This window comes from Chroicocephalus ridibundus, chromosome 5 (assembly GCF_963924245.1).
Source record: "Chroicocephalus ridibundus chromosome 5, bChrRid1.1, whole genome shotgun sequence".
NCBI lineage: Eukaryota > Metazoa > Chordata > Aves > Charadriiformes > Laridae > Chroicocephalus > Chroicocephalus ridibundus.
The window spans coordinates 55,589,085-55,601,433 of record NC_086288.1 but is presented as its reverse complement, the minus strand read 5'-3'; the positions used below and the strand labels follow the sequence as shown (position 1 = coordinate 55,601,433).

The following is a 12,349-nucleotide window of genomic DNA, read 5'->3' as shown; positions in this document are numbered from 1 at the left end:
AGAGAGGAAGGATCACCTCCATTATCTGCTGGGGACTTTCTTCCTAATGCAGCCCAGGAGGCTGTTGGCCTTCTTTGCTGCAAGAGCACGTTGCCGGCTCATGTTCAACTCGGTGTCCGCCATCTTTTTGTGCAAAACTGCTTGCCAGCAAGTCTGTCCTGGTGTATGGAACTATTCTTCCCCACATGCAGGACTTTTCCTTCCCTTTGTTGAATTTAATGAGATTCCTCTTTATTCGGAGGGACCATTCCTTATGAATGGTCCCTCCGAAAGGCAGCACAACTATCTCATGTATCAACCACTCCTCTCAGTTTTGTATCATCTGCAAACTTGTTGCAGGTGCACTCTGTTCAATCATCCAGGTCACTAAGGAAGAGGTTAAATAGTACTGGATCCAGTATCAACCCCTGCAGTACATCACTGGTGACACACCTCCAGACGAACTTTCTGCCACTTTCTGCCCTTTGAGCTATTTCAGACAATTTTTCAGTCCACTTCACTGTCTGTACTTCATCGGTTTGTCTATGAGAATCTTATGAGGGAGAGTGTCAAAAGTTACTAAAGTCAAGATAAACAACATCCAACTTATCTGCCAAGCTAGTTATCTCATCATAGAAGGCTACCAAGATGGTTAAGTGTGATTTCCCTTTTGTAAACCCATGCTGATCACTCCCACTCACCCCATCTTTCAGACATTTGGAAACAAGTCTGGTTATTTGCTCCTTCCCTTTCCTAGGGACTGAGGGGATAATGACCAGCCTTCAGTTCCCCAGATCCTCCTTCTTGCCTTTCTTGAAGGCAAGAGAGACATTTGCTTTCTTACAGTCCTAAGGAATCTCCTGCAATTGCCATGACTCTTCAAAGACCAGTGAGAGTGGCCTCGCAATGACATCAGTCAGTTCTCTCGGTAGTCAGTACTCTACATGTTCAAGCTGTACTTGATGCAGAATGAAGGACATGAGATGAAGATGAGAAAGTTTCCAGCCCTATGGCTATTACTTGCCCATTTGGATGTTACATGTTCTTTGGTCATTGATCACAATAACTCAAGTAGACGGTGACTTGTAAATATCCTACATTTCTAGACATGCTCCTCTCTGCAAGGAGCTGGGATGAAGCACAAGAAATTTTGCCTCTAGTTAACTCAGCTCTTTTTTGATGCCACTGCTGTTCAGTGAATACATCTGGGGACCAAGTTAGAGCTCACCAATTCATTATGAAGTGACTTCTCTGCTCCCCAGGTTGGAAAATACAGAACAGAAAATGTTAGCGTAACTTCTGCTGACCTCACCTCTGCACTACATGGTTAAACACAGTAGTGGCACAAGGGTAGATGAAAACAGAATATATACTCTCTCACACCTCAAATACCTGTAGTACAGAGACTGCTGTGAGGTTAAAAAAGCATTTATTTCAGAGTGAGTAAACAATCACACATGCTGACCTAATAGGAACAACAGTTAGTTATGTACATTTTAGTGGAAGAATACTCTCAAACTGAGATTTTTTTAAAAAAATTATGATTTCATATATTCAACAAAACACTTGAAGAAAAACTTCCTTTTTCAGATTTGGGTCAGATTTTTAATACACTCATAGGAAAAAAGTACCTAAGTATTTATAACAACCTATTCTCTGATCCATTTTAAATCCATCATGTTGCTATCCAAATTGCAGGTTCAATTGGGATATCATTCTCAATAACAGTCTAACAGTCTTACTACTGAAATCGTCAATATATTATGCACTCTAGAATAAAGTATAATGATATCTTTGTTCTGATCACACACATCTAAATTGTCACCTTACTGCTAATACCCTCAAATCCTAAACATTGTGCTTTGCATTTCACTGACCTGGAAAGATATCTCCAGCTATCCCAATTTTTTTCAGCTATTTCAATGATTTCAGAGTTAAAAGAAATTTCAGTTAAAAAATTACCCTTGCTTCTCTCTCTGCATCCAGGGTTCCACCAACTTGTTCTTGAAGCAGTGCATATGCTCTTTGCAAAGCTTGATACTCTCTTGTTAGCTGGCAGAACCTTAGTTCAGCTTCTTCTCTAGGCGTGCTCTTAATGAAGAAGGGAAAAAAGTGGGTTTATATAAATATATATGATAATGGGTTTGTTTATATAGATAGACAGACTTACAAACACAACAAGCAACACAACTCATACTGAGTCTCAAGGTTTAATAAAGGTTTAAAAAACTAAAACAAGTAGAAATGGAAGGAAGGATGACCTGAGGATGATGCAGAAATGTAGAGATCAGCAACTGTTTTGATCACACAATTTCAGGCCACTGTAAATTACTACATAAGGCAGTAATGTATAGAAATGGGAAGAAGCTGATGGGAAAGATGACAGGGAGCAGTTCTATGCACCACTGTCTTCAGCAACTCCACTGCCACAGGGACTTCAGAAGGGGTTTGTTCTATTTGTCATACAGTCCATCACTCCCTTACTCTTCGTCTCCACTGTGCCAGGGTAAAGCATTTTACCATCACAAGCACACAAACACAGAAATTATATTTCAAAATCCATAAGATGTTTCTTTAATATTTTCATTTTTTTAACATGAAGTATTTTTGGTGTCTTAATTTTCTTTGAACTTTGAGCAACTGCTATCAACACTTCCAAGGTCTTTCCTATAATGCTGGGGGCAAGAAATGTCCTTCCCTTTAATTAATTTTTGCTCCAGGAACTCAAGCTCCAAGGAAAAGAGATTACGATATTATTAGGTATTAGACACAGAAAAATAGGAAGCTTCTTGTGACTGAAGAGTATTAGGCACAAGTTAGTGAACAGGAAAGAAAGATGAAAAAGAGCATAAAATTCATGCTTTGTCCTCAAACCTGCAATCTTTTAAAGTAGGCCAGCTGCACTGTATATCACAGAGCTGAGACAAAACTTGTCAGTAGGTATTTACTACCTATGATCATTTAAGCCCTAATGAATTGCAAAAGCCTCTCTCAGTATTGTAAGTAAAGGAAGAAAATCCTGGTTGTATCAAAACAGTCAAATAAATTACAAGGTTGAAAGGCAAACTATTGTCTTGTAACTATTGACTTTTGGCATAGCAATATGCCTATTCATTTTCTTTTGACTAATAAGAAATGGTTTGAGAAAAACAATTTTAGTTCTCAGCCCAATATCTGCCAAATCTGTCAGGCAGAATATTATCTTATTAATCCTATTGCAATGACTGTGGATGCATTACTGGACTTGAAACAAAACAAAGCAATTCCCTGCCAAATCTTTCAAAAATAATTGCATTTATACTCCATGTGAATTTTTATATAACTTAAGAAAAAATGATCTACTACTTACATCTTCCAAATCTTCCTCTGGCGTTGCTGGTGTCCTGTCTGTTTTATCTGTGTTATATGAAGTTACAGATGATGTTTCTGAATCAACAGATTCTTCATCAAATCCAAAAAATGTCTCCACAACATGCCTCTGAAAAGTTAGTTTTTCTTAGTTACTACCAAAACAGTCGGAAAACCCCAATGATCCAGTAAGCAGTAGCCAAGGTCTTCTCTGACCATTATTTTAGTATGTAGGAAGAAAAAAGGTTCCTTTGTAAACCGTTGTTCTCTGATTAAATTAGCTACCTTTTCAACATCATTTGCGCAAGAACCTCCAAGAACTGAACTGCACATAGCACTGGGTAATTGCCAATAGAATAATGCTTTAGCAAAAGTACAAAAGCTAATTATCAAAATCATACAGTTCTTAGAAGATTCATAGTAGAAAATGCAATATTTACTAAGAAGAAAATAACCCAATTCGATGTAACATATAAGATGTGGAACCAAAAAGGAAAAAAGATTCCTAAGAACAATATGGAATAAATGTTGTCATTCATACTAATTTTAAAAAAGAAAAAAAGATATTAATTTATAATATCTATTTTGCAAAATCCTACTTAAATGCATAAATTGGCACTTCCCATTCATTTTTTTAACACTATCATTCTCAATTTTTTCAAAAGTTTGCTCCAATATTATGACTGGTCAAAAAGATATGCTCAGGGAAAACAAGCATTTCAATGAAGCTTTAATAAATTTTACACAACGTAATCAATTAAATGCATGCTTACAGAAAACTAGAGAAAATTAATAGCTAATGGAAGTGGATTGTACAATATTCATTGTAAAAAATGTGATGTTTTATATAAAAGATCACAACTGCAATAATTCTTTCACCATTTTAAGACCCCCCTTTCCACCAGTTTCCTAACATATGCTCAGAAAGCAGCAAATTTCTACAGAAAATTCTGCCATTTAAAAAAAGAAAAAATGCTTAAACATTTAACTAGAAAAAGTTTTTCAGTACTTTTCCTTCTAAAAGAACCATTAAAAAGTTAACTGCTTTTAATCAAAGCAAGCCTAATGTTTTACACCATAAAAGTGTTCCAATAACCCAACACAAATTCAGAGGAGTGACAAAATTAAAAAAAAAAAAAATGTTGCTGGTTATGAAGCGTCCTCGGCAGGGAGGCTAGTGGAGAGAGGTTACTCTCAGAAGGTGAAGGAATATCTGCCTATTTGTCGCTATATTTTTTGGCACCGTTTGATGCTGAATCACAGATCCTGATGTCAAAGTTGGCGTTTTTTTTAAAAAAACTAAACAAACAAAAAACCCCTACTCTATAAACCACAGGTTGTATGAGAGAAGACAATAGTCCTGTTCATTAAAAAGGTCTAGAGGATGAAAAAAATTATCATTGTTATTAACTCATACCCTCAGACATCTTACATCTCAGCAAAGCCAAACTGGCTGAGTGAGCAAGCTATCAACTTCACTCAGGATACCAAAATGTTTTATTTTATCTATAATCCTCTATCTCATGATGAATTCCAAATATTCACCTTTCACTGCAGTCTCCTAGACTTACCTAACTTCATACATTCTTCCAGCATGTCTACAAAATACTGTCTTCACTTTCTCACAAAGCCCCTTAATGCTTAATATAGTCTTTTGCCTCAGCAAAGCTCTCACCAACAGCCAAAACACTCTATCTTGAACTAAGTGGTACCATAAAACCAAGCTTGTAGGTGTGATGACACCATTTACAGCCTGCAGCCCTGGTTATCATAGTCCAGCAGGTCACAGTCTCACCACTCAAAGATAAACAACTCCATAATTGTTTCACAGTACAGCTAAGCCCGCTCAAAATACCTAAAACAGCTTCAAGGCCCTGTTCTGAACCACTTCATTGCTTCACTTCAGATGAGCCCTTCAAATAATAATTTAAAAATTTCCTTCAGACTGCATTTTAAAATTAACTGGTTCTACTAAAATCTCCTTCTGAAAGGAGGTTATGCACTCTAAAAAAAGAAACCCTAAAAAACCACATCTTTTCCAAATAGACTGTGCTTCTCCATATGCACACAGATAAATATGATCCAGCATAGAAGGTAAAGAACTTCTGAACAATCTTTAGAAACAGTCTTCCTTTCGCAAGTCCTTCCTAGGGGCAAACTAGACCACTATTTAGTGTATTCAGAAGAAAAGGATGCAGTTATATTACTAAAGCCCTGTAAAGACACATTACTCTTCTCTCAGTTGTTTAGGAAGCACCGTGATCCTTTCACCAGGTAGAGCTACAGCTAAGGTGCTTAAGACAAGCACTTCCCTGGCATAATTTCACTCTTTCCTCCAGCATTCACACAGTGCACTAGTTTGTTCACCATTCTCTCCTACTTAACAAAATAAAGGACATGGGGAACAGGTTTAAGCTCTATTCTAGAAATATAAAGACTTGCCCATAAAACTAATGTGTTCTCTCACACTCCAATTACAAACATTTCAGACTCCCCTCTCATAAGCACAAAGGTTTACCACAAAAACTGAGGTGTAATTACTCCTTGGGAGATGGTCCATCCAGCATTTCTCCCACGCTGAATACTGGTTGCAGCCTACAATCATCTAATAGTAATATTGAAAAGAAATATTGAGAGTTGAAAATAGGGCTAAAGAAATGGTGCCACCTTCAAGTTGCAAGGAAGACAAGCAAATTTACAACTGGGTTGCCTGGTCATCTCATGAGGAAGAACTCCCTTCTGACTCCAAACCGATAAGCAGATACAATTTCATAAAGATAAAGGTAAATTAAACGGAGGTAAAGATGATGATGGCAAGTAAACAAAAACCAAGAGACTTCCATGAAAACCACATCCTCATTTTGCAGTGCGGATACTTCTTACTCAAAGATTCTGAGAACAAACCCAAAACAAAGCTGCATGCAGACTTTTATGCCGATACTTTTATATTCCGCTTTTCTGCCTGCACCGGATTATCTGTGGAAGCAACAAGCCTGTGCTTTGGAGGGGCCCAACCAAGGACAAGCAACTCAGAGGAGTGAAGAACAGCTGACCCTGCTCATGCCTTCAGCTTCAGGGGTGCTAGGCCTTGGACAAACGCACTTGAACAAAGTTCAACCAAACCCTGCAATAAACTATGGGCTCGAGGGCTGACGAAGTAAATAAGAGCCAAGTCTTGACTTTGAAGTCAAGCCTTTGAAAAGGCTGGTAGAAGGGACTTCTAAAAGATGGAGATCAAAACTCCAGTTATTGTCATATATATATGGCACAGAGAACGCATGAAATGAAGGTCAGCAGCAGCTTAGTTAAAACTGACAATACGACTTATCGTACTTACAGGGTTTTTTGCTATACCTCTGCTATACAGTTACTTCCGTAAATAACTCGGGTTAAGTATGTATCTTCCTTTAACCCTGCACGCACACACACATGCACGCTGTTTCAAGCAGTGAAAAAAACAATCATAAAACAACAGTGGGTTTGATTTTACATAAATGTATATAGGTTTGAGAAGATACTTAAAGCAATGCCATTATTTTGATAAAAGATACAAGCTGCATTTAAACATTCCACTAGTAGCAAAAACAGGGGAAAATAATTTTTTAAATAAATAACTTGATTATTAGATGGGAGGGATTTATGCAAGAAAATCTGTATTTCCCATCACACTGAAAAACCCCAATGCTTCATGGAGAGTTAAAAGTAAAAAAAACCCCAACTTTTAAATGCTATACAAACTGCCTATGGTATTTGGAGTTATGAGTGAACCACTTATTTATTTTTAATGACTCCTTCCCCTTTAAAGAAGCTGTACATTCATCATTTTGTGGAGCAGACACTTCCCACAGAAAATAGAGATAAGATATTTAACCATAGTATATTATTGCACATGTATGAATTTGCTTCATTATATAATTATAAAATAGCTGGTTTTATTGTTGATCATCTAGTATCTGAAGCAACTGGCTACAAGAAGTGATTCACAGCAAAACCACAAAAAATTAACTGGTAAGGGAAGAGCTGTAGAGAGAGAAAAAAAAAGGAAAAAAAGACATCTGATTCATACACAGTTTGTTGATAAACACTGTAATAAATAATGAAGCATAAATAAACGCACCAACTCCAGGGGAGATCCCACATATCGCTCAAAAGCTGAATCACAATGGTTATTGAAAAGTATATGCAAACGTGTACAAGACTCCCTGGATTTTTGTAACTATACACTATTTTCATTCAATTTTCATGCAAACTTTTCTAAAAATGGGAACATTCTCATTTAACAACTTAAAGATTCTTTTGTATTTATTTGTACATTTTTTACTTCTAAATCATAACTTAATAACAGAAAATAGTCATGGAAATGGTTGAAAAATTCTGATTTAAGTTCTAATTTCCACTGACTACTGCCATGCATTTAATAGCAAGTATTTTTCATGTGGATTTATATCACTGTTTTCACATAATTTTAAAGTAAATATATGCATTAGGTCCTTATAACTCAAGTATTAACGCTTCTACTGAAGTATGGTGCTCAGTAAACATCAGAGTTTAGAATGTTATAAATCAAGAATGACAAGTAGAACATATTATATACAAGTTTCAACATACCTTCATATTTTTAATGGTTTGGATGAGATATACTTACATATAAATAATCTGATTTCTGTTGCTAAAGTAGTTTCACTTTACAACTAAATATCTAATTTTCAAGTACTTGATCTAACATGATGAAAACGGTCCAAGATTAATTTCCTTGTAATGCAATCAGATGAGCTAATCAGTAACTTCTTACCTTCATGCTTATATGTCATTTCTTGGCAGCCAGAAAAATACAGGCACACCAAAGCACAGAGGCAGACAAAAAAAGAAAAATATAAAACAAGAAATATGAACTCCATCGCACCAGCGTGCAGGCTTTCCACTATCACAAATACAGTTTATTTATTAATGTTTAAATAAAGAAACAAATCCGTAAAGTCCTGCAGTTTCCAAACAAACCAGGCAATTAAGCCTTATTTTCAAATGCATGATTCCATCAATCATCATAGAATCAATGTAGCTCCATTCTGCAGGTCAAAAATAAACAAAATACCAAAAATACCGTTTCCGGAGTTTCTTGATTATTTCACTACCAGAACTGGGGAAAAAAGCAAACAAAAAACCACCAAAAAAAAAAAAAAAAGAAGAGAAAAACACACCTGGAAAAAGCATGCTTTAAACCGCAAAAGAAGATTCACTTCTGGAACAGCTTTTTCCTAACAAGTCCAATGGCACGTTAATGTAGTAAATAAACAAACAAACAAAAAAATAAATAAACCTCTCTCAGCTTAGGCTGCTTCACTTCAGAGAAAACTATCCTACAGTACCTGAGTATACAGAGTCCTCTAAATACCTTGCAGCCACAGAAGTTATAAAGCCCCATCACACTGTGCTGCTCCTTTCCTTGGGGAACCCGAGCAGGTTGCCAGAGCTGTTCTATGGACTCCTATGCCCCTTGGTAATTAAAAGAGCACTCAGTTAAAGCTACACTAGCAACAGTAACCTAGTGCACCTACAGAGCTCCAGAAATAACATAGATAGCTAATAGCAAAAAAAACAAAACAAAACCAAAAACCAAAAAAACCCCAAAAGCCACAAACAAACAAAAAATCCTTGGTATTTTCAAAAGCTTGTCAGCTGAACTGATGTTATTTAGACCCAATCAGGCTATAAAAGCTACTGGACTAGCCTGACAGATCATTCACACAATCTGTCTTAAAGATGGAGAAAGCCATGCCATGGATTCTGTTCCAGCTAACAGGAATCGCTGTCAGGAAAATACTCATATTAGAAAACAAACACACCAAACGCACACTGTCCAGTCAGAGTACCTTGAAAATTAAGGAATCAGGAGTGTAAAAGTACCCATTTAAGAGCAGCTGTAAGAGTAGATAAGCCTAAGTCTTCACCCTATGCACCAAGTTCCTATTTATTAGGGAAAAAAAAAAAAAAAAAGCAACCTTTCTAAAGCTTCTAGTCTGAGCTTATCTGACCACATCCATGAAACCTAATTCTCATCAGTTATTTTGCTTTTCACTTTGTCAAGGGAAGTGGGACACAGCTGGAAACAGATCCAACTCCAACAACCAAGCTTGATAATTCACTGTGTTAATGCTAATTTTACATTTAACAAATCTTAGAAAAGCAAAGCCAAAGATTTACGTCAGTAATTTCTCCTTCTGAGCGGTTGGTTAGGACAGATACATCCATAATTTCTTCTGCTATTATATATAGGTTATCATCTGTATGATATAAAAATCTTGCACAGACCATAGACAGAAATACACTTGCACTGTACGTGTCTATATATAAAGCAACTCATCCTAGACTGCCTTTATAGTCCATGGGGAGAAATAGGCAATTTTAAGACAAAACTCATATGGCCTGTTTAGACATCAACTTCCAGAGGAGAACAATCACCACTTAATGCTACCACTTTGTCCGGAATGAGATGTCTATATCTCACCTCCATTAATGACATCTAAGAAAACATTTGCAATGCTTGATTAGATGAATTCTGCCACTTTCACCTGGAGATTGGCTGTCAAAACAGAAAGGATGAAGATGGTACAATCCCAGCAGCTCATCTGAGTAAGCAGCCCGTTCTACATAGTTCAAATTAAAAACTGCTGGAAAATTTTGGGATATAGAGCTTCTTTTGAGGATTTTGATCCTCACAGGACCACACAGGTGACCTGGAAGGAAAGCAGCCTGTATGCCAGGACTGGATTTTTAGAATCTAACATCAACAGTGTTCAAACTCAAGTCAGCACTGCATATACACGTGAATGGCCTACGGGTTTGTATGGTGGCAAGAAATAGGACACTAATAAGTACATTATTGATGACTTCTTTCCTTCCTTAATGAATTAGCTCATTTAGAAACTATATACATATAGTTATATAATAACTAATACAGTATAACTACTATAGTATATATAATCCCATTCACTCTTCTCTCACAACTTTCTCTCTCTTTCTCACTTGTTTTTGTTTTATAGTCCTGCTTTTCCTTTGAGGAGACAGCATTAAATAAAACTTAAAACTGCCAGTTTCATATGGGCACTGGAGAGCTAATGGGGACAGGGGATGGAATAACTCGTGGGAGTTACGTCTGCTACTGATTAATTTGTTCCTTCTGGTGTATCAGTCATACCATAAATAAGAAGCAAACGCTTACTAATTCTGCTGCTCATATGCACACAATTCTTGCAGAATCTCTGCAGAAGTCCCCCAATTACAGTACTCTTACCACATGAAGAACAGCACTGCCACAATTTTCTTTTTTTAATTGTTTCATGCACGTTTTCTCCAACCCTCATGCTGTTTAGCTCTTGCTTTGGTCAGTAAGGAAAAGAAAAAGAAGATACCACAAAAGCAACAGCTTGCTCAAGAGAAAATAGGTAAAAGGAAAGGGTACAGAGTCTAGGTCAGCTGACGTTCTATTAACACAGATTTTTAAGACATAAATGAATAATTATGGAAATTTTCAGCCTGCAGAAATCAGCATCACAAGTTACCAACTCCTAAAAATTTAATTTAAGCAGTTTTGTTTCATTAGGAACTTTACAATTTAGCAAAAGATCTTACACAATTAATTTAAAGTCGGGTAAGGGCTAATAACCAGAGAGGACTATAAAAATTACAGTATTAGTTATACATATATATATATATATATTTGCTTTTATGTCCTGTTTTTAAACTCGCTCTCAACACACAAACTTCCAGGTACACTACACTAAGAAAGAATGGATCAGGATTACTGTAAATATATTTGGAGTCTATCAGTTTTCCATTACATGACAGAAAAATGTATGCAAGATTTATTATTACTTCTGAATTTTTCTTTCTTCTTATGTAAAAGTCACACCATTATTTGAAGCATAATTTGAAGAAATTACCACTGAAACAGAGAATCCTAAAGGATACAGAATACAGGTATTAGAGAATGTAGAGCAATAAAAAAAGCACCACCTGGAGGTCACCAGGAATATACTATGCAGAACACACTAACGGCAAGCACCCATTTATGACAGAATGTATCTTAAGGTACCATACAGATGATAATCATCTCTATGCTCTTCACTTCCATTTTTCTCCCTCTTACCCCATTCTCCTCTCCTCACATGCTCCAGACAGCTAATGTTCAATTTCACAAAAAAACAGTATTCAGCAAAATGAATTACTTTAAGCACGTCTTACAATAAACACTAAAGTTACACTCTGAAGAAAAACTTTACTGTTTCTACAACCTCAATTTTTTCTCTTGTGCTTTGCATTCTAGAGCAAAATACATAACACTAGAGAAAAATAGTTAGACTCTCCTTACTATTTGTATATCACATACAGAAACGTCATTTCAATAACATCCCAAGGATGAGTTAAAGTTTTCTATTGTGATTAAGCAGTAACTTGGTACAAGTAGTTTAAAGGGTGTATTTTCTTTAAAAAGAACTGAGCATTTGTCCTTTAAAATGGTAGTTGTTTCAAGTTATTATATCGTTTAGACCTCAAGCCACTTGATTATTTAGGCCACAACAGCTAAAAGTGTAATAATATTGTTTATTTAAAACAAAAACCAAAACAACAACACTTGTGTGCAGTACAAAAACTTGCAGCTCCTGAATTATCCTAAGAAAAAGTTACTAAGCACTCACTGGAAAAAATAGGAGAATTATAGGAAATCTTACCATTAGTTTAAGTAGAGCTCTAATTTCAGGCAATATTTGAAACCAGCACTGTTCACAGCAACCAAAACACATGGGAAACTGAAAGTTTGCTCACCTTTGGAGGCTTCAGACTTTTCCTCTTCTGTTTTTTAGACCGTAATAACCGTTCCCTTTCCTAGAAGGAAAGAGAACATTTTGGTATGGGTTTCTTTTGAGATATGTATTTAGATATGTCTAGCACAAAAAATATCATTCAAGTTTTCTTAAAGCCTACGGTAAAGCTAACTCAAAGACAATGTCTTTATCCTCTTGAA

At 36.2% G+C, this 12,349-nt stretch overlaps 1 protein-coding gene across 8 annotated transcripts in view; it reads right to left on the bottom strand.

The window, feature by feature from the left end:
* JAKMIP1 (janus kinase and microtubule interacting protein 1) overlaps positions 1–12,349 on the bottom strand; it is a 157,011-nt gene that overhangs the window by 43,069 nt on the left and 101,593 nt on the right. For all 8 annotated transcript variants that reach the window (XM_063335447.1, XM_063335448.1, XM_063335453.1 and 5 more), the window contains 3 exons: positions 12,151–12,210; positions 3,329–3,457; positions 1,942–2,070 (listed from right to left, as the gene is read on the bottom strand). In XM_063335447.1, coding sequence (XP_063191517.1) covers positions 1,942–2,070; positions 3,329–3,457; positions 12,151–12,210 — 318 coding nt within the window. The remainder of the gene's footprint in view (positions 1–1,941; positions 2,071–3,328; positions 3,458–12,150; positions 12,211–12,349) is intronic.